This window comes from Sus scrofa, chromosome 6 (assembly GCF_000003025.6).
Source record: "Sus scrofa isolate TJ Tabasco breed Duroc chromosome 6, Sscrofa11.1, whole genome shotgun sequence".
Taxonomy (NCBI): domain Eukaryota; kingdom Metazoa; phylum Chordata; class Mammalia; order Artiodactyla; family Suidae; genus Sus; species Sus scrofa.
In genome coordinates this window covers 19,176,638-19,202,699 of record NC_010448.4, presented here as the reverse complement: position 1 = coordinate 19,202,699, position 26,062 = coordinate 19,176,638, and the positions used below count along the sequence as shown (strand labels likewise).

Genomic DNA, 26,062 nt, shown 5'->3' with positions numbered 1-26,062 from the left:
GCAGTGCTGGATTCTTAACCCACTGAGCGAGGCCAGGGATCGAACCGGCAACCTCATGGTACCTAGTCGGATTCGTTAACCACTGAGCCACGATGGGAACTCCCCCAAACTATTAACATTTGAAAAATTGAAGTATAGTTGATTTACAATATTATATTAGTTTCAGGTGTACAACATAGTGTTTCATTACAGGTGATACTCCAGTCCGAGTTATTTAGAAGATACTGGCTATATTCCCTGTGCTGTACAATATATCCTTGTGGCTTCTTTATTTTATACATAGTAGTTTGTACCTCTTAATCGCCTGCCCATCTTGTCCCTTCCCTCTCCGCACTGGTAACTACTAGTTTGTTCTCTATATCTGTAAATCTGTCTATTTTGCTATATGCATTTGTTTATTTTTTTAGATTTCACACAGAAGTTAAACATATAGTACATGTCTTTCTTTGTGTGACTTATTTCACCAAGCATAATACCCTCCAGGTTCATACATGCTATTGTAAATTTAAAATTTATTTTAATATATTTTGAGATATGGCAGATAGGGTTGGTCTTCTCCATAACTCTTCTTTTTCAGAAATTTCTTGCCTTTGTAGCATAAACTTTTAAATTAGTATTTCCATGTCCATAAAAAAAAATGTTGCTCTTTTTAGATGGACCAAATTAAACTTAAGAGTTTAGGGAAAACTGTCATCTTTACAACACTGAGAGGTCTTCCTATCCAAGACCAGATCCAATTATTCAAGCCTTCTTTACATTCCCTGGTAGTTTAAAAGTTTTCTTCAGATAGGCGCCACATAGTTCTTGGCATATACTCTTAGGCTTTTTTTGGGGGAGGGGGGCTACTGTAAGAGGGATCTTCAGTTATGTGTTCTAATTAGTCACTATTTATACATACAAAAGCTATTTATCTTTTTGTAACCAACTAGCCATTCAGTTGGCATACGGAGTCTCACAGGCTTTCAGTCTGTTCCAAGGTATCTAGGTATCTAATCTACCATCTCCAAATGATGATTTTGCGCCTTTTGGCAGTTTCAATCCCTTCTCTCTCCCTCTCTCCCTCTCTCTCTCTCTCTCTCTCTCTCTCTCTCTCTCTCTTCTCTCTATCTCTCTTCTCTCTCTCTCTCTCTCTCTCTCTCGTCTAAGTGCTTTAGCTTATACAATCAAAGTCACAGTGCTGACAACAGACATCCTTATCTTGTCCTCAGCGTCTCTTGGAATGATTCCAGTGTGTCACCATTAAAAAGATGTGTTTGGCTGAGATATATATGTCTTTTATATATTGTTAAGGAAGTATCTATCCATTCTTATTTTATACTGTCTTATTCCCTGCATCCATTTCTGTTTTGTAGTATTCCATCCATTTGGGGTAGACACTGAATTCTAGCAAATACCTTTTCAGCCTTTTTGGAGAAAGTGTTAATTCCCTGCTCCTCTGTCCCTTGGCCTAGTGAGTAAATTATATTAATTCATTTCCTATATTGTACCATCCCTGCATTCCTGAAATAAGCCTGCCTTGGTTGTATTGCTGGGTACTATTTGCTAATAATTTATTTAGGATTTTTAGATTTATATTCATAAGTTTTCTTTTGTGTGTGTTTTATCAGCTTTTCATATGATGATCATGCAGGCTTTACAAAAAGAGTATTGTGGGTTTTCTATTTTCTCTGTGGCCCAGAGAAGTTTATTTATTTATTTATTTATCTTGGGCCACACTTGTAGCATACGGAAGTTTACAGGCTAGGGGTCAAATCAGAGCTGGAGCTGCAGCTGCCAGCCTATGCCACAACATTCGATCTGAGCCACACCTTTGACCTATGCCACAGCTTGTGGCAGTGCAGGATCCTTAACCCACTGAGCAAGGCCAGGGATCAAATCTGCATCCTCGTGGATACTACTTAGGTTCTTAACCCGTTGAGCCACAATGGGAACTGCTGGAGAAGTTTAAATAGAACTTGTCTATTCCCTAAAAGTTTGAAAGAATTCACCTGCAAAAACCTCTGGGCTTAGTGCTTTTAAGGGAGAAGGTAAAGGTAGCTTTGATAATCATCTAAATTTCTTCTATGGTAACAGGAATGCTTAGATTTGCAGTCTCTGCCAGGGGGTTGGCTCACATCATTCAGCTTAGCCAGATTTCCTAACTTCTGCTCTTCTAAAATTGTTGTTATTGTGCTGAAAGTGGAGCTAAATGTTCTTATAATTCTTTTAATGTCCTTTTCCAATAGTGTTTTGGATACATCTACTATGGAGACTGGTCATACTTAAGATACCTGGTTCTGTGTTTTTAGATGTCAGCCTTCGTTCATGAGCCTTATTGTGAACAAAACCGCCAAGAAGGCCCAGAGAATTGAAAGATAAATAAACCTAGATCCTGAGGAGTTCTGGGATGCAGAGTTGATACAAAGGAATAATCACAGCTAGAGTTAGTGCCTTCCTTTCAGAAGAGAGACCGGTATAGCTAAGGGTGAGATGAGATAAACTCACTGCAGGTATGTCCCTTACCAGCTGATTAGATAACAATCCATTTTATAAGACAGAAAATGTACAGAGGCAGAGTCAGGGCCCCAGGCTGCGTCAGACCTGGGGGCGGAGGGGACAAACTGGGGCCTGCTCCTCCAGGCTCTGGCCCCCTAGAGACCGGTAGTTAAAGCTATGTCAAGAATGAGAGCAAGGCAGAGTATGGGATGTGATGAATTAAAGCAGCTGGCCTGGAGCTTCAGCATGGGTATTGCTCATATACAATCAGCACAGATGCCTGGGCCAGGCCAGGGCCCGAACACTCCCCTACGCCTCTTTCCCTGTCTAACCTTCGTTGGGATGGCCTTTTTTAGGGACTGTCTTACTTGCTGTTCTTGCTGATCTTTAGACACTCTGTTCTCTAGGATCCAAGCTGCCCTTATCTCATTCAGCTGATATTTGGTTAGATGGCAGGCAGTTGCTGCCTTCTCAACGATTGGGAAGGTAAATAACAAATAAACAGGAAGGCTCTAAAACTAAAAAGGGCTGCCCAAGAGGCTCATAAATCACATTAAAGCTTTTACATTTTTGTGAATGAAAACTGTATTAAAAATATGGTATTGAGTGGCGTTCCCTCATGGCTTAGCAGGTTAAGCATCTGGCATTGTCACCGCTATGGCTCAGGTTTGATCCCTGGCCCAGGGACTTCCATATGCCCCAGGCATGGCCTAAAAAAAAAAAAAGTATTGAGTAAACAAAATAAAACAAAAACATAGGCTTTCCATATCAAGCAGCTTCTTTTTCAGGTACTTTCTGGAAGACAGCCATGTATTACTTGGCAAACTCTAATTTCTCATTCGACCCACTTTGGATATTATAAACCTTGATGAACAGCTATGGAACTAGTAATACTATAAAAGCAATTCAAGAACAGGATGAAACTTTGTACAAAAGAGGCAATAACCAAACCAAACAAACCCTCTTACCTATGTCCGCATGGCTTCAACTGTGTGTCTGCTACCTCATCGCAACACAGGGAGCAGCAGTTTTCCCGGATACTGACTTGCTTCAGCAGAGCAAGACGCCTGTGCCTGAGAAGAAAGCACAGTCTGAAATTCATTTCATCAACAAATAAATGCGGCCTGTTGGCAGTGCTGTGTACAAAGTGTTCTGAAAAAGCTCTGTGCGTGGTGAGTCTACCAAAGCTTATTCCTTAAGCTTTGCTCAGTAAGGTTTTCACACAAGACATCTCATTTCAACCTTACAATGATTTTCTAAGATAGCGAATGAAGGAAGCATGGCCCATTTTACAGAGGAAAAGGACAAGGAAATGATTTGTGTAGGTCACAGACGGTAAACAGGTTTAGGAATCAAATTCAAATCTTTTGGTTCTAAGTCCAGGGCTCTCTTTATTGACCAGCAAAATTTAACCTTTTAAGCCACACATTTCTAAGTGTTTGATGAAATGCACAGAGCATTTCCCAAGGAAAGTCCACACACAATTTTCAGGGTGTTTATGAGAGCCCCTCATAGTAACCCTGGAAGTCTAGACACCTCAGATTAGAAGCCTTGCATTAGACTTTCACTCAGCTTGACATGCAAAAGCAACAGGGAGAACTGTGCTGCTGAAGGTACAGCCGTGATGGATGGGCAAGAAAAACAGGAAAGATTCATTCTGTTTGTGTAAGGGCTTACTTCATGCCAGGTACTGTTCCAAGCCTTGGAGATTCAGCAGTGAAGAGAGAACTAAAAAAGTATCTCTGCCTTCAGAAAGCTTACACTCGGGATGGGGTGGGGTGGGGGCACACAGACAAAAAATCAGATTAAAAAGTAAGATATTCAGAATTTTAAATGCTAATGAGCAGTATAAAGAAAAATAAAGCAGGAGTTCCTGCTGTGGCACAGTGGGTTAAGGAGCTGGTGTTGCCACAGCTGTGGGGTAGGTTGTAGCTGCATCTTGGATTTGATTCCTGACCCCAGGAACTTCCATATGCAGTGAGTGAGGGGGAAAAAAAGAATATAGAGAAAAATAAAGCAAGAGGAAATATAATGCCACTTTTTCTTGTCTTTTTTTATTAAAAAAATTTTTTTTAAAGCCATTTAAAACATAGCAGCAAGGGAAGGTCACTAACATGACATTTACATAAAGACATGAAGGGGTGAGTGAGTGAGCCTTGTGGGTATCTTGTAGAGAAACCATGATTTACAATAAAAAATACATATTTTGTCTTCATCTGCATGCTTGGCACAGATTCCTAAAACACTTGATGTTTCTTAGTTAAAAGAGCCAGAAAGCCCTTTTGCTATATTAATGAGGTGACTTTCTGAAAGCCCCCTAGTACCTAAGGATGGGGTTAGGAACTGACCTGTTGATTAGATGGTTGAAACTTTCAGTTCCCCTCCACCACCTTCCAGGATGGGAAGAGGGGCAGAGACTGAGTTCAAACACCAAGGGCCAAGGATTTAAGGAACCAGGCCTATGTAATGAAGCCTCTGTACAAACCCAAAAAGACAGGGTTCAAAGAGCTTCAGGGTTGGTGAACATGTGGAAGCAGGGAGGGTGGCATACACAGAGAGTCTCTTCCTGAGTGCCATCTTTTTATAATAAAGCAGTAATCTAGTAAGAAGTAAACTGTTTTCCTGAGTTCTGTGGTGGTAGCTCTAGCAAATTAATCAAAGCCAAGGAGGACACCATGGGAACTTCCAGGCCCCAGCCAGCTGGTCATAACCTGGACTTGGGATTGCATCTCAAGTGGGAGAGAAGGGCAGGCTTGCAGGACTGAGCCCTTTCCTCATGGGATCTGACGCTACCTCTAGGTAGAGAGTGTCAGAATCGAGTTAATTGCTGGGCAGCGTTAGAAAACACACTGGATCATTTCCAGTAGAAGGAATAATTCTAGCAGCAGAACATTCTGGTACAAAGGCCTAAGGCTACAGTAGCAGACATGGTGTGTTTCACGAACAGCAAGGAGGCCAGGACAGCGGAAGTAGCGGGAGCATGAGAGAGAGGGTAGGAGATAAGGTCAGAGAAGTAATACAGGAGGGGAGAAATCTTATAGAGCCCGGAAGGATTTCAGCTTTTATCTTTTTTTTTTTTTTTTCCATTTTATTGACTGTGCCCATGGCATGCAGAAGTTCCCAGGCCAGGGATTGAACCCAAGCCACAGTAGCAACCCAGCTGCTGCAGTGATAATGCCAGATACTTAACCCACTGTGCCACAAGGGAACTCCATTAAGCATTTATCTTAAGTGAAATAGGAAGCCTCTAGAGTCTTTTGAGCAGAGAAGTACTTGATCTGATTTATGCTGTAACAAAGTCAGTCATTCTGGAGGCTGTGCTGCATAGACTGAAAGGGGTCAAGGCAAGAACAGAGACTCTTTGAGGGCAGGACAAAAATAATACAGGTGGCAAATGATGGTGGCTTCAGCCATGGTGGAGGCAGTAAGAGAGCCAAGAAATAGTTGAATCTGGGACACATCCTAAAGGCACAGCCCACAGGATATGCTGAGGAATCTTTCACGGAAATGGCAGAAAGTTATACTCTGCCTTGTTAAGGATACTCGAGGATTATGGCCAGGGAAACTGGAATGACAACGGAGCTATTAACAGAGATGAGAGAAAACTGTAGGAGAGGCAGGTGGCCGTGACTGGATGACTACTGTAGCTGAGAGGTGGGAGTATGATGCTTCACTGTGCCTTTTTTTTTTTTTTTTTTTTTCCCCTTTGGTGCGTATTTGAAGTTTTCCAAATAAAAAGTTTAAGAAGAAAAAAAAAAAAAAAGAATGAATGGATGAAGCAGTGGAAACACAGAGTATATGTAATACAGAACAATTTACAGATGCCAGGTGGAAACAGGGCCATGAGCTCCTGCCCTGAAGACAGAAAATACTGTTCCAATGAATAAAAGCTTTTAGAATGAATATATTCTAGAATATTTGAATGTAAAATAAAATATTTTATGTTCTAAAAGCTGAATGTAAGCTTTCAGAACATGGGCTGAAAATATTAATGGCATAGAGATCAGCTGCAGGCACATTCACACTTAATGCCCCAATTTGTAACTAAGTGCAACTGTAATGTTAAGGGCACAAGGTACCAGTAGGAGCCTGGCATTAAGGAGGCCACTCAATTAGTCTCTGACAACTCCTATCTCAGTGTCACTGTCAGAGACAACAAAGTCTAGTGCAGTAGAGAACTGCCCTAGCTTGTAACTCTGCTGCTCTTATTCAAAGCAGGCTGCACTTTGGGTGCCAAACTGATGTGGTACTAAGTACATAGAAGTTGCCCAAGAAAGACCTTGAGACAGCTAGTGCTTACTGCCGGCTGACGTTTGGAAAGTTCAGTTCTGCAGGGGTGGTTAACTAAATGCTGAAGCAGTTTTACTGAAGGCCAGCCTCCAGGGGCAACTCTCAGATGGGTAAGTCGTTCCTTTTAGCATGTGTGTATGAGAAGGCCGACTTAATTACAGGCTGCATCTAAGAGGACCAGCTACATAAGAAAGTAAGGGGGTACGACGGATGAAAGAGTACACTTCCACCAAGGGAATTTACAGTTCAGAATCCCTGTCAGGCACCAAGACAAACTGAAGGGAAGTAGGCATGAACCTCAGATCTCTGAGCTGGGATATAATATACCTTCCTGGTGTATTATGGCAGCTCTACTGCTGCAGGCAGGGCTGTTGTCACTATGTGACATTTTTAGTTCATCTGCAAACTGCTGAGCCATGCTCTAGGCTTGGGACGCTGAGTCTAAGGTGAAGTACAGCCCAGAAGGGCTCTTTATAGACGGGCTTTTTTGAGCCTGAACAGGAGCCAGGATTACAGTGTTACGTTACTGATACCTTTAAGGACATAAAAGCCCAACAGTGGCTACACCACTGGCTGCTGAGAGAGACTCTGTCATCGACACAACACATCTGGCATTAGCAACAGGAACACCCTTCCTCACCCAGGCCCAGGAGGCTGCTCTGTTAAAAAGTGATAAACTTTGGCTCATACTGTGAAACAAACTTCAACTAGAAGTAATTACCAGGAAGCAGCTGCAGTCTTTCCCAGCTTAAAGAACAGACAACGTTCATCTCATAAGGAAGAAAAGCAGGCATTCTTCCAAGGATGCGATTAATGCCAATCACATCTTTGGCAAAGGGCTGTGAAATTTTATCCAAGATGGCATTCACTGTCCTAATGGCTGTAGAACAGTGCTGGCATCTTTGTCACGTCGCTAAAACCCAACAATAAGTCTCTTTCAATAAACCCAAGTCTGTTAAAAAGATGCACTTGATTTTCTAATATTCAAGAGTTTTATACTGACATTCAAGTTAAGTTCGTTTGTAGGATTTTTGTGTATGCGCATGTGTCTTATTATCTGATTTTTATACCAGTATTACTTCCAGCTTAGACCACTTACTTGGAAGTGCTCTTTCTGGGTTCTGTAACATTTTAAATAGCAATGAAATTATCTGTTATTTAAAGATTTGGTGGAGATCTTCTGTTAAACATCTTCTGTTAAACACCTGATGTTTTGGGGATGACACAGCTCTTAATTTGTTTCAATTAATTTTATAAAAATAATTGCTTTATTTATATCTCTTCTGGGATCTGTTTTAGTAATTTATATTTTCTAGGAAGCCATCCTTTTTAGTCAGGCCTTCAAAATTATTTGCAAAAGTTGATAAAAGTCTCTCAAATTATTTTAATTTCTCATGAGATGCAAATGAAAGTCTGGAGCTGGCCTAAGTAAATGCCTTACCTTGGCAAAATGATTTTCTCTTCAGCTGTTAGGAAGGCGTAGTCATTAAAAGTGCTAAATTTCATAGATGGTGGATATTTGAATGGTTTTGCTCCAAAATTGAACTCACATTGTTGATATGACATGAAACTAGCTGCAGCAAAAAATCCAGATCTACAAATAAAAATGAGCAGAGGTCAACAGAATTCATAAAAACAAAATAAAGCTCATACATACAAAGTGGTTTTCAGAAAGTCCGAACAAGTCATATCCTAGCAGAAAGGAAAGGTGACAGATTCTGTTTACTAACCGATACAGGACTGTGAATCAGACAATATCCTGCTCTTGCCTCCCTATGTCAAACTCTGGGATGGTTTTAGGTACGATCAAGTGGGTCCCCAATTACTTGAAATAAAGTGATTTCTCATCACAACAATATAAATAGACTTTTTTTTTTTTCCTTGAGGAAAGTATATTCCATGCATCTACTCAAATTTGTGACTGAGAAAAGGTACTTACACAGTAGATGAAAAGACTTGCTTCTCAGGAGGCAGCTGGTTGCCATTTAAAAAGAAGATCATTTGCTTTTCATTCAAGTCTAACAGAAATCCTACTGTGTCTCCTAGAGGATAAAGTGAAACACTGTTAGGATATGAAGATTCTTTTATCTCAAGGGTTTTAAGGTCACTGTATTAAAGTCTGCATTTAAGCCAGACTTTATTCAGTATCTTCATCCTTCTTGCTTCTTCTGCAACTGATCTGACCCCTTTATATCAGTATTTTAATATACCTTTAAGAGGAAAATGCTGCAAGTTAATCTATGAGAAGCCATCTATTATAAGATGCACCCAATTTCAAAGATATTGAAATGTGGGGAAAATGTGTATTTGGGGATTATATGGTAAAATAAAACCAGGTACTTCTTTGCTTCTCTGGTAAGAATAAAAACTCCCTGAGATAATAACAGCCCCCTAAATGTTTTTTTGTGGGTTTTTTTTTTTTGGTCTTTTTAGGGCCACAGCTGTGGCATATGGAAGTTCCCAGGCTAGGGGTCAAATCAGACCTACAGCTGCCGGCCTACACCACAGCCACAGCAAAGCAACACAGCATCTGAGCCACGTCTGTGACCTACACCACAACTCACGGCAACACCAGATCTTTTAACCCATTGAGTGGGGCCAGAGATTGAACCCGTGTCCTCATGGATATTAGTCGGGTTTGTTACTGCTGAGCCATGATGGGAGCTCCATTTTTTTTTTTTTTTTTTTTTTAAATTTACAGTTACACCTGAGGCACATGGAAGTTCCTGGGCTAGGGACAGCTGTGGCAATGCTGGATCCTTAACCCACTGTGCCGGGCTAGGTATCAAGCCTGTAGCTCCACAGCAACCTGAGCTGCTGTAGTTGGAGTCTTAGCCCATTGTGCTACAGTGGGACCCCCTGTTTTTGTTTTTAATAAAAGCTTTCAACTTCACTTATAATTTTTTTTTCTTTTCTTTTTTTTTTTTTGGCCAGGCCCACAGCATTTGGAAGGTCCCAGGCCAGGGATCAAACCTGTGCCACAGCAATGACATGAATCACAGCAGTGATGCTGCCAGAAAAACCTGTGCCACAGCAGTGACGCTGCCAGATCCTTAACCCACTGAGCTACCAAGAATATCTGGTTTTGCTTTTTAAATGTCAAAGATAAACACATGAAATAACACAGTGATGAAAAGAAAAGGTGGACACTCAATGGTGGTAGAGGAAAATCTGGCAATATATAGCAAAACCTTGAAATTCTGTATCCCCCCTGCCAGGAAGATTCACTTCTAAGGCTTTATCCTGAAAAAAAAAAGAAATCTAGACTGGTGGAGCTCCCACTGTGGCTCAGCAGTAACAAACTTGACTAGTATCCATGAGGACTCGGGTTAAGGAACCAGCACTGCTGTGAGCTGTGATGTAGGTTGCAGATGAGGCTTGGGTCTGGTGTTGCTGGGGCTGTGGCGTAGGCCGGTGGCTACAGCTCCAATTCGACCCCAAGCCGGGGAACTTCCACATGCTGCAGGTGTGGCCCTAAAAAAGATCATGCTATTGATATGATCTATTCTTGCTAAAATCCTAAAGCCATGATTGAGAGTCCTTGTAGCCTATGCCCCTGTAGCATTCAGAGCCTGTGGAGAACTGAGGCTTGCAGAAGTGTTTGAGGCCAAGAGTGCTCGTTATCCTTAAAAGCTGCTTTAGAGACGCCCAGAATGTATCCAGTGACCAGTGCTGATTCTCTGAAAATAACCTCATTTTAACAGCATTAGAATTTAAATCCCCTGTTATCTTCATGGCTGCTTTGATTCAAGATAAATACCCAGAGAGGAAACTAGAATTCTTTATTTTCTTTTGGTCTTTTGAACCTGAGGCATATGGAGGTTCCCAGGCTAGGGGTCCAATCCGAGCTGAAGCTGATGGCCTACACCACAGCCACAGCAGCTCAGGATCCAAGCTGCGTCTTCGACCTACACCACAGCTCAGAGCAACACCGGATCCTTAACCCACTGATCGAGACAAGGGATCAAACTCGCATCCTCATGGATGCTAGTCGGGTTTGTTAACTGCTGAGCCATGACAGAAAGGTGAATTCATATTAATCCTAAGATGATCATTTCTCCTCTAAATTAAGAATTTCATAGTCTGAAATGGTTTGTTAAAGGAAGGGCTCCATCAGAGGTGAAGACCAGGACAGTGCTGTTCCCACCCACAGTAGAGAATACAAATGCCAATATCCCTTTTCACATTTAGACTTTTCCCATTAGAACCTTTTAAGGCCTAACAAAACAGATGCCTCATCATAACCAGATGTCTCAACCTAGTCGATAAATTCAGGATGGAGAGGAATGAATACCTTCTTTCCAGCAGGGGTGCAGGTGAGGCTTACTTCTGGCGTTGTACCAAATCAGCTGCCGGCAGCCATCGTATGCACAGGAGTATTCGTCGTCCCCAATGCCGTAGCCTTCCTGGAGGAAGACAGGGTCCAGAAGATTAGCAAGGCTCTGTTTCTTTTGTAAGCATGAACCTGGTGGCTGGAATTCTAAGCTTTGTGGATGAAGGGAGAGAGCCTACAGTTCTCAGAAGATACCAAAATTCTGACAGAGTCAGAATAGATGAGTTCACCAACATATTTCTGAACTTTCACAGTTGTTAGTTCATTTAATTCTCATGAACCACCTTGAGGCAGGTGGCATTATATTTCATTTTCAGAGGAGAGCAAGGCTCAGAGGGGTCAACCAGCTTGCCCCAGGGCATATTACTAAAAAAGTCAAGATTGGACCTTGGAATTTTCTGATTCCAAGGCTGCTGTGGACAAACACCTTTCTTGCATTTGTAGACTTCAAAACACCCACATGCTCAGAGATTTAAAAACTGGAGACAAGAGAAAGGTTATAGTGGATAATCAGCTAACAGGTATTCTGAAATATCTGAACATCATACAGGCCCTTGACAGCTTTTATTACTGACTGCCTTTTAATTATTTTATTGTTAACATAAAAGGGTGTGTGGGGGGGGTTCCCTTCTTGGCTCAGCGTAAACGAATCTGACTAGCATCCAGGAGGACACAGGTTTGATCCCTGGCCTCGCTCAGTGGATTAGGGATCCGGCGTTGCCGTGAGCTGTGGTGTAGGTTGCAGATTCGGTCTCAGATGCAGCTTAGATCCTGAGTTGCTGTGGCTGTGGTGTAGGCCAGCGGCTACAGCTCCAATTTACCCCCTAGCCTGGGAACCTCAATATGTCACAGTTGAGGCCCTAAAAAAAAAAGACCAAAATAAAGGGGGGGGGGTTGGTAAGATCTTAAGAAATTATTTTGAGTACTTACAAGAAAAAAAATAGAAGAAACAGAGGAAACATGCAGATCAGACATGCTATCTTTTCCCCCCTGTGGAATGCAGGAACCTGATGTGGGATTTCAGCTCCCAGACCAGGCACTGAATTTGGGACACAGTGGTAAAAGCGCCAAGTCCTAACCATTATGAACAATTGCTATTTTTAAGGATCAGTGGTGAAAGATTCTAGTGGAGAAAGGCATTGAACATGTGGGCCAAATCCAAGTAAGATCTCAGATCCTGGTGATGACCTGCTTGTTCTAAGAGATAAATAATGCAGTGAGGAGACAGGTTAGAAAAAAGGCTCCAACATGCTTCTTGACGACTGGGACCAAAACATAGCAGAATTCAGATGAGCCTTCTCTAAAACAAGGCTTCTGAATTAGCTGTTCTGAATGCACCATTCAGACCACTCAAGAGTTAAATGAACTTGCATTAAGTTCTCAGCAAAAGGCCGAGAAGAAATTTACCAGTCTGTTAGAAAGAACATCTTGCTTGGAGCTCCCATCATGGCTCAGTGGTTAACGAATCCGACTAGGAACCATGAGGTGGTGGGTTCAATCCCCAGCCTCACTCAGTGGGTTAAGGATCCGGCATTGCCGTGAGCTGTGGTGCAGGTTGCAGACGAGACTCAGATCCCACGTTGCTGTGGCTCTGTTTGTAGGCCAGCGGCTACTGCTCTGATTAGACCTCTGGCATGGGAACCTCCATATGCCGCAGGTGCAGCTCTAAAAAAGACAAAAAAAAAAAAAAAAAAAAAAAAAAAAGATACCTTGCTACTACCCCTTTCGGAGCCTGAACAGATAAGTAAAAAAACTAATTTTTTATTTTGTAGGTGTTGGGGCATAGGCAAAAGGCAAGCAACTCTTTTTTTATCTTTCTTTCTAGGGGCCCACAAGTGGCGTATGGAAGTTCCCAGGCTAGGGGTCAAATCAGAGCTGAAACTGCTGGCCTTTGCCACAGCCACAGCCACAGCAACTGGGAATCCAAGCCGGGTCTGCAAACCACACCACAGCTTGAGGTAACTGAGTGAGGCCAAGGATCGAATGCACATCCTAATGGATACTAGCTAGGTTTGTTTCCACTGTACCACAAAGGAAGCTCCTCTATCTTTCCTTTCTTTCTTTTCTTTTCTTTCTTTTCTTTTTCTTTTTTCTTTTTTGTCTTTTTACCTATTTCTAGTGCTGCTCCCACGGCATATGGAGGTTCCCAAGCTAGGGGTTGAATCGGAGCTGTAGCCACCGGCCTACACCACAGCCACAGCAACGCGGGATCCGAGCCGTGTCTGCAACCTACACCACAGCTCACGGCAACGCCGGATCGTTAACCCACTGAGCAAGGCCAGGGATCGAACCCACAACCTCATGGTTCCTAGTTGGATTCGCTAACCACTGGGCCACGACGGGAACTCCTATCTTTCCTTTCTAATGTCCTCGGAAGTTCTCCACAGACACTTGAAAGAAATTCCTGGAAGATTCCTAGCCACCAAGAATTGGTTAAGAGTGGAATTTACCATGCAATGTCTTCTATGCTTGGATGAATATCGTAACAGTGTGGCAGTGTGGGAAAAGGGGAACTCTGATGATTTTAACCACAGATCAACTTCTGCAGGCTAAGAAGTAGGTGCTTTAAAAATCCCATTGAGCTTATACATCAAAGAGCCATCCAGATGTACTGCACCCTTTTTCAATGTGAAACATTCCCAGCAGGACTATGGTTTCCCTCAGCTGCGATAGATATATGAGAGAAGAGGGCGGCTAACTTGGTACTTGGGGTGATTATTTTGATCTGCTTATTTCTGGTCATGTTTATTTTAGTAATGGAAACATTCTAAAAACAAAGAAAAGAGTTTATTTGTAGTTAGTCATTGAGGGAATACTCCGGATCCTTCCCCACGTGGCGGAAACTGTCCTTTTCCTGCTCTCTAGCATCTCAACTGCTTCCTGCTATGGGGAATGTAATGAAGACACAGTCTCCTGCCTCCTGCTCAGGAAGTAGATGGGTAAGGTGTCATCTTGGCCAAATGGACCCCACCTGCCATCAGACACCCGGAGTGGTATGAGTGACCCCATGTGGAGGAGTGGTTAGGTTTGTGGGCAGCAGTGCTGGCATCCTGGCTCCTAAAACACTGGCTGTTCTACTTCCTGTCTCTTGGCCCATGGTCATTGTCTTGGAGCTTGTCTAGTTCCCAAATCCTTCAAGAGTCTGGGAGCTCCCGATAACCTTCCATGTCATTCCTTTTCTGTGTAAGATAGCAGAGTCATCTTCTCCACAGCAAGAGGCTTCAACAGGGAAAGAGCATGGGCTACATTGATCAGGGACTGAATTTCTTCTGAGCAGTGGAGGCTGGTGACTTTGGGCAAGTTTTTTTTTTGTTTTTTTTCTTTTTTGTCTTTTCAGGGCCGAACCCACAGCATATGGAAGTTCCCAGGCTAGGGGTCGAATTGGAGCTGTAGTTGCCAGCCTACACCACAGCCACAGCCATGCCAGATCTGAACCACCTCTGTGACCTACACCACAGCTCACGGCAATGCTGGATCCTTAACCCATTGAGTGAGGCCAAGATCAAAGCTGTGTCCTCATAGATACCTGCTGGGATCATTACCCCTGAGCCACCTTGGGAACTCCAGGCAAGTTTCTAAATTAATTTCTCTGAACCTCATTCTCTTCATCTTTAAATGGGAGAAGAGAGATTCCCCTTGTGGCTCAGCAGTAACAAACCTGATTAGTATCCATGAGGACTGGGGTTTGATCCCTGGTTTCGCTCAGTGGGGTTAAGGATCATGGAGTTGTGGTCAAAGATGCAGCCTGGCAGCTGTGGCTCCGATTCTACCTGTAGCCTGGGAACCTCCATGTGCCACAGGTGCAGCCCTAAAAAGACCAAATAAATAAATAAATGGGAGAATAACACCTTCTCACTCCCAAAAAGATTAGGGGTGAGTACGTGAAAGACCTCTCACATGGTAGATGCTCATGAAATGGCAAAAGATAGTATCATAAAGTGAAAACATGCTCTTGGATACTTGTTCCTCTCAACCTCTGTAAAGATACACAAGACAAACTATTCTATAGGTGATCTTAACAAGACCTGTCCTTCAGCTTCTCAATTTAACGATCTATCTCCAATACCAACACTTTGATCATTCTTTCAAAACTGAAGCCGAAGCAGTAAGAGTTAAAATAAGAGGCACTATGAATGGACTTCAACTTTTAGAAACTGGGGAATTCCCATCGTGGCTCAGTGGTTAATGAACTCAACTAGGATCCATGAGGATGTGGGTTCGATCCTGGCCTTGCTCAGTGAGTTAAGGAGCCGGTGTTGCTGTGACCTGTGGTGTAGGTCATAGACTCGGCATGGATCCTATGTTGCTGTGGCTCTGGCGTAGGCCGGTGGCTACAGCTCTAATTAGACCCCTAACCTGGGAACCTCCATATGCTGCGGGAGTGGCCCCAGAAAGACCAAAAAAAAAAAAAAAAACCAAACACTTTTAGAAACTGTGTGTATCCTAGAAATGATTTATTCCGTAAAACCATACCTGTCTGTATAGGCAAAAAGATACAGAACAATGTCCATTTGAAGCAAAGTTGTAAGTATGGCAATGTCATTAAAATCCCACATTTGGGGAAAGATATTTCAGACTTCACGAATTTCTAAGCAGCCAGGACTTGAATCAAGGAAAAACGTTTTATTTTTGGTTTTTGGAGAAAGAAAGAAACAGTCTATCAAGAATGCTGGAGGGTAGGAAAATAGTATTTTAAGTCTCTTAACTTGAGAAGCTCAAGTTTTTACAACTATATGGCATAAATTTGTTCTACCTACCATAAAAAAATGATCCAGTTTCACTGTCCCCTTTTTTTTCCCCCTTTTTTGAGGGCTGTACCAGCGGCACATGGAGGTTCCCAGGCTAGGGGTCTAATCAGAGCTGTAGCCGATGGCCTACGCCAGAGCCACAGCAACGCAGGATCCAAGCCATGACTGTGACCTTCACCACAGCTCACGGCAATGCCGGAAGCTAGACCCACTGACTGAGGCCAGGGATCGAACCCACAACCTCATGGTTTCTTCTAGTCAGATTCATTTCCACTGTGCCATGAAGGGAACTCCTCACTGGCAATTAAAAAAATGTTTTTTCAACATTCAGTCTCATATACTATACCTAGACCTATAATGTGCTGCCAAATTAGGAGACAAATTTTATATTAAAGCTTTCTCCCTAGAGAAATCCCTGTTTCTTCCAGTTCCAGAACATTTTTTTACTTTCAAATGAAAATACAAATGAAAAGAATTCTCTGAAATTCTTTCCATTTTCAAATGCAAAGAATGCAACTGTTATAGAATAGGAAGGGGGCTGAATTCTAGGCCTGGTTTCTTCGTGTCCCAGCCTTAGTCTCGGTTTTCTTATCTGTGAGATGGAAATTGTGACAGTAAAAACTATAGTTGGAATCAGATGATAGGTTCTAAGACGACAGTGCTGTGGGAGTTCTCATTGCGGCTCAGCGGTAATTAAGCCAACTAGTACCCATAAGGATTCGGATTCAATCCCTGGCCCCCGCTCAGTGGGTTAATGATCTGGCGTTACCGTAAGCTGCAACGTAGATCACAGACATGGCTCACATCTAGTTTTGCTGTGGCTGTGGTGTAGGCTGGCAGCTGCAGCTCCAGTTGGACCCCTAGCCTGGGAACTTCCATATGCCTTGAGTGCAGCTAAAAAGAAAGAAAACAAAATAAAATAAAATGATGGTGCTATGAAAATTAAGTTTTTTTTTTTTTTTAGCTCTAAAAAATCGGAGTTCCCGTTGTAGCGCAGCAGAAATGAATCTGACTAGGAACCATGAGGTTGTGGGTTTGATCCTCTTTAGTGAGGCCAGGGTTAAGGATCTGGCATTGCCATGAGCTGTGGTGAAGGTCGAAGACCTGGCTTGGATCCTGCATTGTTGTGGCTGTGGCGCAGGCTGGCAGCTGTAGTCCCTATTCAACCCCTAGCCTGGGAACCTCCACATGCCATGGGTGTGGCCCTAAAAAGACCAAAAAAACCCCCCCAGAAACAAAAAACCAAAACCTTTAAAACCCATCCCAAGACTTTACATATGTGATGGGTGGCTATTTAGATTAACAAACAAACAAACAAATCTAGGGCTTTTCTCAGCTCAAAGGATAAGAACCATATGTGTATAAAACATTCCTGACCAAAACGGGTTTAATTCCAAACAACTTATAATTTGACTAATAGAAAAGAGATGATTTGGGCTGGGCATTAGAAGGGTATAAAGTGGCAAGAAATTAATATCTGAAGGAAAAGGAAGAACCCAACCTCTCACACCTAAGTGAGGTAGCCCAATTCTGCTTCCTCTAGAGGATTTAATCTTTCCTTTTATACTATAGCTTTCTATAACAAAAGATAAATGCTAAACATTGAAAACAAATGTGCCTACTAATTACAAAGTAAAAGTAAAGTACAAGAAGTCAAGCCAACATTAGTATTTTATGAAAAGAATGGAATTCTTACAAAGCTCCTAAAGCTTAAATGCAAGGTAAAAACCATCACTGGTTCCAATATAAAAACCGAACCAAGGATGTGGCTCAGGCTAGAGAAGCAAAAGGACATATCTAACCTCCAGGTGGAAAATTAACATGAATTAAAAACTTAAGGGGGGAGTTCCTATCGTGGCGCAGTGGTTAACAAATCCGACTAGGAACCAGGCGGTTGCGGGTTCGATCCCTGGCCTTGCTCAGTGGGTTAAGGATCTGGCGTTGCCGTGAGCTGTGGTGTAGGTCACAGATGCGGCTCGGATCCCGAGTTGCTGTGGCTCTGGTGTAGGCTGGTGGCTACAGCTCCAATTAGACCCCTAGCCTGGGAACCTCCATATGCCACGGGAGCGGCCCTAGAAAAGACAAAAAAAACCAAAAAAAACCAAAAAACTTGAGGGGAGGAAAAAACCTAAGAGGCAACTTTACTTGTGTTTCCCTATTTTTGAATCAGTTTAGAAAACTACTGTTAGGAATTTGGCACCATGTACTTCAGGCCAAGGAACAATTATTGCACAAACTTATCTGAAAAATAAGTATCCTCCACCCACTCACCAAAAATCTTGCTGCCCTCATCTGCCCAGTTCTCTAAGGTACTCACGTGATTGAGAAATTTGCTGTCTCGTGTGGCCCAGCCGATCTGCATGACCCCAGAAGTGACCACTGTTACTTCGTAGTACCACACCCCAGCATCCACACAAAAGGTACAACGCACACTTTCAAAAGAGGAGGCATCACAGCGAGCCTGGCAAAATCAAAGAGCATGACGGTCCACCATCAATACCTGAAGACCACCAGAGAGAACTGACTGCTCAGGAGGCTGAATGTGTGCTTCCTTAGTAAAGCTTTTGGATAACTGCCTCCTTCTCAGTGCATTCTCAGTGACAAAAAGTACAAAACCGAGAGCAGGACACTCCATTTTATAATTTTATCTCCCAGGAGTTCAAAGTAGAAGGACTGGAATGCCTCAAAGATGGCTACAGTGAGAATTAGTGAAGGCTATCGGCTTCATTTTTTTTTCTTTTTTTGACTTTTCTAGGGTCGCACCTGCAGCATATGGAGGTTCCCAGGCTAGGGGTCTAATCGGAGCTGTAGCCGCCGGTCTACGCCACAACCACAGCAAGGTGGGATCTGAGCTGTATCTTCAACCTACACCACAGCTCATGGCAACGCCGGATCCTTAATCCACTTAGCGAGGCCAGGGATTGAACCTGAAACCTCATGGTTCCTGGCTGGATTTGTTAACCACTGAGCCATGACAGGAACTCCATGGCTTCATTTTTAAGTAGTTATAGAGCTTCATTCTCATGGTGGAATCTTCTACAAATGCATAAACATTGTCTTAACCTGGACTTTTAGAAAGGGAGAGAAGGATATTGAAAGGTACTGAGATGGAGTAATTACAAATAATCTAAAGCAGAAAACTACATAAGGCATTTGGCAAGACATAAGATCAAAGGGCTGTGTGCAGCCATTCTTCAAACAGCTCTTTAATCTTGACATGTCTAGTACCTTACTGCCTTATGGTACTTTCCTGTATATAAGTGGCTCTTTCATCAACCTTCACCCACAAATCAGCAACATTTCTTATATACAGGGAGACGGTGAAGCAAGATCTAGATGAATACACTTGGCTATACAGGGATTTTAAAAAAGGAAGGGCCTCTTTTAAAAACACTAGTTTTTGAAGCTTTAGCTGAATAAAATGGCAGAGATTAAAATCAGATCTACTTAAACCAGTCAATAAACATTGGCACACTTACTAGAAGACCATGTGATATGAAAGAGTAAATAATATCCCATACACACTCTCTCCTGCCACTTCTACCTCTAATCACTCTTTGAATATGTAAGAAACTTCCAACTATTTTGCAGGAAATTGCTTTGTTCAAAACCAGATCATGAAAATGAGACCAAGATTTTTCTCCCCAGAAGGGTCCATGTGTGGAAGCTTTACCTCCAAGCCGTGAGGCGAGATCTTCAGGTACTCGCTGACATCATTGCTGTTCAGCATGGCCCTGATGCTATTCAAGTCCACTTTCTCATAGGTCAGCTGCCTACCTTCTTTTAAAACTGCGGAAGAAAAAAAATGCGCATATTGCTAAAGCAGGCTGCTGTGGGAAAAAAAAGCTATTGTCATCGCTAGCTGCCATTCTAATTTAGAAGTGAGGTGCTCATAAATGGCAGAATTGGTAGACTTATAACCTTGGCTTTGTTGCTGCAGTGTGACATGAAGATTAATTAAGCATATGCTAGTAAGGGGAGCACTGCTAGATTTATATTTGTTTCCAATAGTTTTACTTTGCATGAAGCAAAATCCAAAAGATTCTTCTTCAGAATTATTATTATTTTTTGCTTTTTAGGGCATCACCTGTGGCATATGGAGGGTCCCAGCCTAGGGGTCAAATCAGAGCTGTAGTTGCCGGCCTGCGCCACAGCCACAGCAGTGCAGGTTCCAAGCTGCGTCTGCAACCTATACCATGACTCACGGCAACACTGGATCCTTAACCCACTGAGCAAGGTCAGGGATCGAACCCACAACCTCATGGTTACTAGTCGGATTTGTTTCTGCTGTGCCACAACAGGAACTCCCTCAGGATTCTTTAAGTGGCACTACCCAAGCCGTGCACTGAACAATTCTCCATAATGCTGTGGTAGGAGCAGGGGATCACGTGTCTGCCTGTGCTTTTGCACAGTGCTACCTATGCAGCAGGAGTGAGGATGGAGCAGTAGTACACTTTTAGTCCCAGCAGCTCTCAGAGGAAAAAAAAAAGTTGGGAGTAACCCTCATGGTACAGGTAAGACACAACTTGAGTTTTGAAGAGCAATGTTGGGAGAAGAATAAAGAGAGGGAATTCCAAGGGAGAGGCTCAGACCCAGGGGTAGGAATGACTGGGACTGCTCATAGGGCAGTGAGAAGAGTCTGTGCTGGGAAGAGTTGATTAGACAGTGCCATCTCATTAATGGCCTGGCTGCAGCAGGAAACAGGATAGCAGTCAAAGTTTCTGAACAGGAGAGTGCTGCTATTAGCAACATTCCATTTAACTGCCTGAAGAATCCCTAGAATACTTTTCTGCTAGAACACAGCCAACCTACCAGTAGAGGGCCTTATATGGAAAGACTCACACTTACTATTACAGAATGAAGACCAGTGATCCTATACAAAAAATGGACTTGAAGGAATTCCCATTGTGGCTCGGTGGTAATGAACCCGACTAGTATCCACGAGGATGCAGGTTCAATCCCTGGCTCTGCTCAGTAGGTTAAGAATCTGGTGTTGCTGTGAGCTGAGGTGTAGGTCGAAGACGTGGCTTGGATCCTGCATTGCTGTGGTTGTGGTATGTAGCATGGCAGCTGCAGCTCCCATGAGACCCCTAGCCAGGGGACTTCCATATTCCATGGGTGCGGTCCTAAAAAGACCAAAAAAAAAAAAAAAAAAAGGATTTGGAAATGAAAAGAGGCATTTTAATAAAGGGCAACTCCTACTTACACAGATTGTCCAAGCTCCACTGGGCACAGAAACCAACTTGACGTTTCAGATAATCAGGATCATCAGCCCAGGACTCCAAGGTGATAAGCCGGTCGCTAATACTGGATTCAGATATAGTCAATTTATTTTCACCTGTTTGGGGAGACATAAACCTTAAATTAACCCTGAAAGAGTAGGATAATTTGTTAGGTGGCTTAATGGAAGGAAGGAGTACAGAAAGAGAGTCTGGCAACTATAATAATACAAAGCCCAAGAGCTCTATTTCCTACAAAGTAGCAATACCATCACTAAATTTTTTGCTATAAAAAGTGAGTCACTGCCATCACCAACTTTCAATTCTTGCCTTTGTCATTGTTACATCTTACTGGCCTTGAGCGTTTACCCAGACAAATCAGAATGTATGCATGTTTGAAGGGGTTCAAAAGCATCAGTTCAACCAGTAGCGAAGAAAAATAAGATTTTTAGCAAGCAATACAGAAGATCATTAGTATAAGAAGTCACTATACCTACTTGTCTGTGCAAACTTTTCCAGTGCGATAAGTGCAAAAAGCATGACTGTGGGGTGGGACTGTAATTTCTGGAAGACAACAAAAGATAAAAAACAACAACAAAAATCATTCCCCTGTAGAGACAGCAAGTTATCAATTTCCTCTTCTTACCCAATATGGGCTAGATCCTTTTTTTGAGCAGTCAGAAAATTTTACTCATTCAAGTCCTTGACTGTCCATTTGCTAATATTGTTAATAATTAAAAAACCAAGATTGAGCCTATTAAAATCTTGTAATATTTTCTTGAAGTTACTGGGTTCCTTTAGATATGGGAATTTCAAAAATATCTCATTCAGTGCACCATGTTATTTTACTAGTCACATACATATTAAAACTTGGTTAAATAAAATCATACTGATTGATACATTTGTTTAAGCAAGTCAAAGGGAAGCCTAGAAGTGTAGCTAAAGATGGCTTTTTATTCTGAACCCCAAAGGGAACCATTCATCATACCTAGTTCCAAAATTATAAATAATGAAATTAACAACTAATGGCTTCGTTTTCCATCTGTTCTCCGAAAGGATTTCCACAAATGCTGATGGTAGGTGGGAGAGAGCAACAGGTAAGCTCTTTTAATTACATTTAAGTTCATGTTACATGTGTTCACATCTGAAGAAAGGTCATCTGCTTAACACCACATCTTCTCCCAGCCATCCTTCCCACAGCTATGATAGGAGCCTGCAAAAGAGCTCTAGGACATCGATGACTTCTACTCACTTTTCTGGTGCCCAGCTGGGTTCTGCAAAGCTCAAATAACTGCCATCCTTCCCTGTTTAGCATCCTGCTTCTTGCCATATCCATCCTCAAGCCCTGTCTGGCTCTTGAGGCCCTGAGCGCCCCCAACTTGGATACTTAGTCTATGTCCTCCTGTCTCAACAGTCATCTGATTAGACAATTCTCTGTAATATGCTGGGAACGTGGCCATTTCTGTCTCTGGGTTTCCATGAGACATGTGTTCTTGGCCAAGAAACCCCCTTTCTCCTGTGTGCATAATTAAATCCTACCCTATGGTGTGACCCAGGTGAGGGCCCACCTTCACCAGGAAGTCCGTCTCCCACGACTCCCGGCCCCCACCACCTCTACCTCCTACCTCCCAGCCATCTTCACAGAACTCTTGGCACTTAGTCTGAAGGAAGTGACTTTGTCCTTGATCATATCCTGTCATAAAATGGAGGCTAATTATCTTGTCTGAGTAGTTCTGTTCCCTCAACAAACCAGGAAACTTCTTGAGGGCAAAGGACTATTAGACTACTTCTATATCCCTACAGTGCTTACGTAGCATAGGGTTAAACAATTTAAGTACACATCATACAGGTACTGAAAAATAGGGTCTTTCAGGTTTTGAAAAAGGCCACTGCACACTACACCTGCAAAAACACCTTTCAAAAATACAGACCAGGCAAGACTGCAGTCCAGCAGTGTGAGAGACCAGACAGAAGAGCCTCAGCAAAGCACAGGCTTCACAGACAATACATCCTAAGTACTCAATGACAAATGTTTTAAGAGCAGCGGGAGGAGGCTGGACAGAGAAATAGAGATTTACATACACTGGGAATGGGACCTGACAGTTTCCTGGCTTGGAATGCCATGCCATTTTCTTTCCACTGTGGTGGTTCCTACTACCACTTGGCAGACTCTAAGGATGCACATAAAAAAGCCAATCATAGCAGCCATCCCATGACTAAATTTAAAACCAGACCAACTCAGCTGTTTTTGCTTGCAATAAATCCCTATCCTGCCCTTATTATTATTACTTTTTAAACATAGGAGGGGATAGATAAGCACTCAGGAAACACCTGCAAATAAAATTTAGAGCTGATTCCATTCTCTGTGCCAGAGGCTAAGCTGGCAATTTTAGAAAAATGCACAATTCTAGATGACTCAGAATAACTAACTTTGATGTCTCACTTACCAGACACTGCAGCAAATATTCCAGTATTCCTGGGCTAAGTAAACCTATACTTGCAGGACCTAGATGAATACAAAAAACACTGGATATAATTAAATGTGCCGTATTATTTTGAATTAGTAACTGGTTCCAATCAAACTGTTCTGGTAGGACTCCTTTATAAAGTACTCTCACGCGCATTATCTTACCCAAGCCTGCAGCTCTGAGGTTGGGAGTAAGTACTATCCCCACTTCACAGTAAGCAGCTGAGCCCACAGACTCCCTCCTCAAGTCACTTACTCCAGGGCCCTTAGGGCACACATGGCAGAGGCTGGACAAGAATCCATGTGTTCTGATTTCTAATCCATTGTTTCTTACAGCATAAATAACTAGCTGAGCTGTTCACCTGTACTTTGATGTTAACTTTCCTAAAATGGGTAATATCATAAACAAGTTAAAAATCTGTGGAGTTCCCACTGCAGTGCAATGCGATGGGTGGCCTCTTGGGAGCACTGGGACACCAGGTTTGATCCCTCGCCCAGCACAGTTGGGGACCCAGCTGTGGCCTACGCGGCAACTACAGCTTGGATTTGATTTCTGACCCAGGAACTAACTCCATGTGCTGTGGGGCCGTCAAAAAAAAAAAAAAAAAAAAAAAAAATCTGCTTGTCTTCTCAGGAATTGCTCCAATTTCAAGTTCCTTTTCCTCTTCCTCTACTCAGTATGTCTATTATTTAGCCAACCTTTACATAAAGTGTGTGTATATGTATATTACCTATTACAAACATATATATATACCTATATAATCTTTATCATGAGCTTATTAGCCTTTTCGCTTATTTATTTATTTATTTTTCTTCTGGCTGTGGCATGCAGCAGCTTGAAGTGGGATCTCAGTTCCCAGACCAAGGACTGAACCTGGGCTGCTGTGGTCAAAGTGCTGAGCCTCAATCACTAGACCACCAGGTAAAGCTTGCCTTTTCTTTCATTCTTTTTTTCTTTCTTTCTTTCTTTCTTTTTTTTTTTTTTTTGCTTTTTAGGGCCGCCCCCTCAGCATATGGAGGTTCCCAGGCTAGAGGTCTAACCGGGCTACAGCTGCCAGCCTACACCAGAGCCACAGCAACGCCAGATCCGAGACAAATCTGCAACCTACACCACAGCTCATGGCAATGCCAGATCCTTAACCCACTGAGCAGGCTGGGGATCAAACCCGAAACCTCCTGGTTCCTAGTTGGATTTATTTCTGCTGCGCCACGATAGGAACTCCCTTTTCTTGTATTCTTAATTTTAAAACAAATATGGAAAACTTTAAAATTTTCCTCAAAGCTAAATTAGTTTGCCTTTATCTCTGTGGACTTGAGCAATTTTTTTTTTTTTTGAAGTTGGACCTTGTCCCTCAATTTTTCTGGCGCTATGTTTTTGTTTTCTTTGCAGTTGTTTTTTTTAGACACTTCTTTCTGGAAAAGTACGTTTGATCAAAGACCTGCAGTTCCATCTTCCCCTAACGTCAAAAAACTTAAGATCTTCCTTAGTGAAGCTTCTAAGAGTTACCTGCTAGTTTCTCAGCCAGGCAGCCTAGGACTGCAGATGTGTTCCTGTGTTTGGCAGGATGACCTGAGTCCTGGCAAGCTACTTCTCCATTTAAATTGAGAATTTCAGTCAATTTCTGGAGTGCATCCTAAAAACAAAAATGCACAAGTGGATTTGATAAATATACTACTTAGGTTTTTCCCCAAGGTAATTATTTGACACAAAAGCCATAACCAGATGTTAAATTAACTCAGAATGACCATACAAAAATGATATAATATACCCAAAGGATACCATTATTGATGGGAAGTATTATTTGATCAACTTGAAAGTTTTTTACATGGATTGCTAGAGTCCATTTCATTCAAAATGTACCAGTTGTGACAAGTATATGCTACGTACTCTTGAATCATTAAAGACTAAATCCATTCAAGTGCCAATGTGACTGATAACAATAGGACCTAGTGATACTGAAGTAAAAAGTTACTTAAAAATTTTTTTCTTTTTGCTTTTTCGGGCCACACCCTCAGCATATGGAAATTCCCAGGCTACGGATCAAGTCAGAGCTACAGCTGTCAGCCTACTCCACAGCCACAGCAATGTAGGATCTGAGCCAGTTCTGCAACCTACACCACAGCACATGGCAACGCCAGCTCCCCGACCCGCTAAGTGAGGCCAGGGATAGAGCCCGAATCTTCATGGATATTAGTCGGATTCAATTCTGCTGAGCCACATGACAGGGACTCCCTTAAAACATTTTTTTTTAATCAATCAAGAATAAATATGGAGTTCCCGTCATGGCGCAGTGGAAACAATCCAACTAGGAACCATGAGGTTGTGGGTTCAATTCCTGGCCTTGCTCAGTGGGTTAACGATCCGGTGTTGCTGTGAGCTGTGGTGTAGGTTGCAGACTTGGCTCGGATCTGGCATTGCTGTGGCTGTAGCGTAGGCTGGCAGCAACAGTTCTAACTGAACCCCTACCCTGGGAACGTCCACATGCCGCAGGTGAGGCCCTAAAAAGACAAAAAGGCCAAAAAAAAAAAA

At 42.5% G+C, this 26,062-nt stretch overlaps 1 protein-coding gene across 2 annotated transcripts in view; it reads right to left on the bottom strand.

Annotated features, from left to right (window-relative positions):
- The window catches only part of RSPRY1 (ring finger and SPRY domain containing 1), a 50,415-nt gene that overhangs the window by 2,128 nt on the left and 22,225 nt on the right, over positions 1-26,062 (bottom strand). For both annotated transcript variants that reach the window (XM_021093906.1, XM_021093907.1), the window contains exons 5-14: positions 25,040-25,166; positions 23,513-23,571; positions 21,563-21,629; positions 21,053-21,184; positions 19,520-19,635; positions 18,164-18,307; positions 11,060-11,171; positions 8,705-8,807; positions 8,207-8,359; positions 3,444-3,548 (exon numbers count right to left, since the gene is read on the bottom strand). In XM_021093906.1, the coding sequence (XP_020949565.1) occupies positions 3,444-3,548; positions 8,207-8,359; positions 8,705-8,807; positions 11,060-11,171; positions 18,164-18,307; positions 19,520-19,635; positions 21,053-21,184; positions 21,563-21,629; positions 23,513-23,571; positions 25,040-25,166 (1,118 nt within the window). The remainder of the gene's footprint in view (positions 1-3,443; positions 3,549-8,206; positions 8,360-8,704; positions 8,808-11,059; positions 11,172-18,163; positions 18,308-19,519; positions 19,636-21,052; positions 21,185-21,562; positions 21,630-23,512; positions 23,572-25,039; positions 25,167-26,062) is intronic.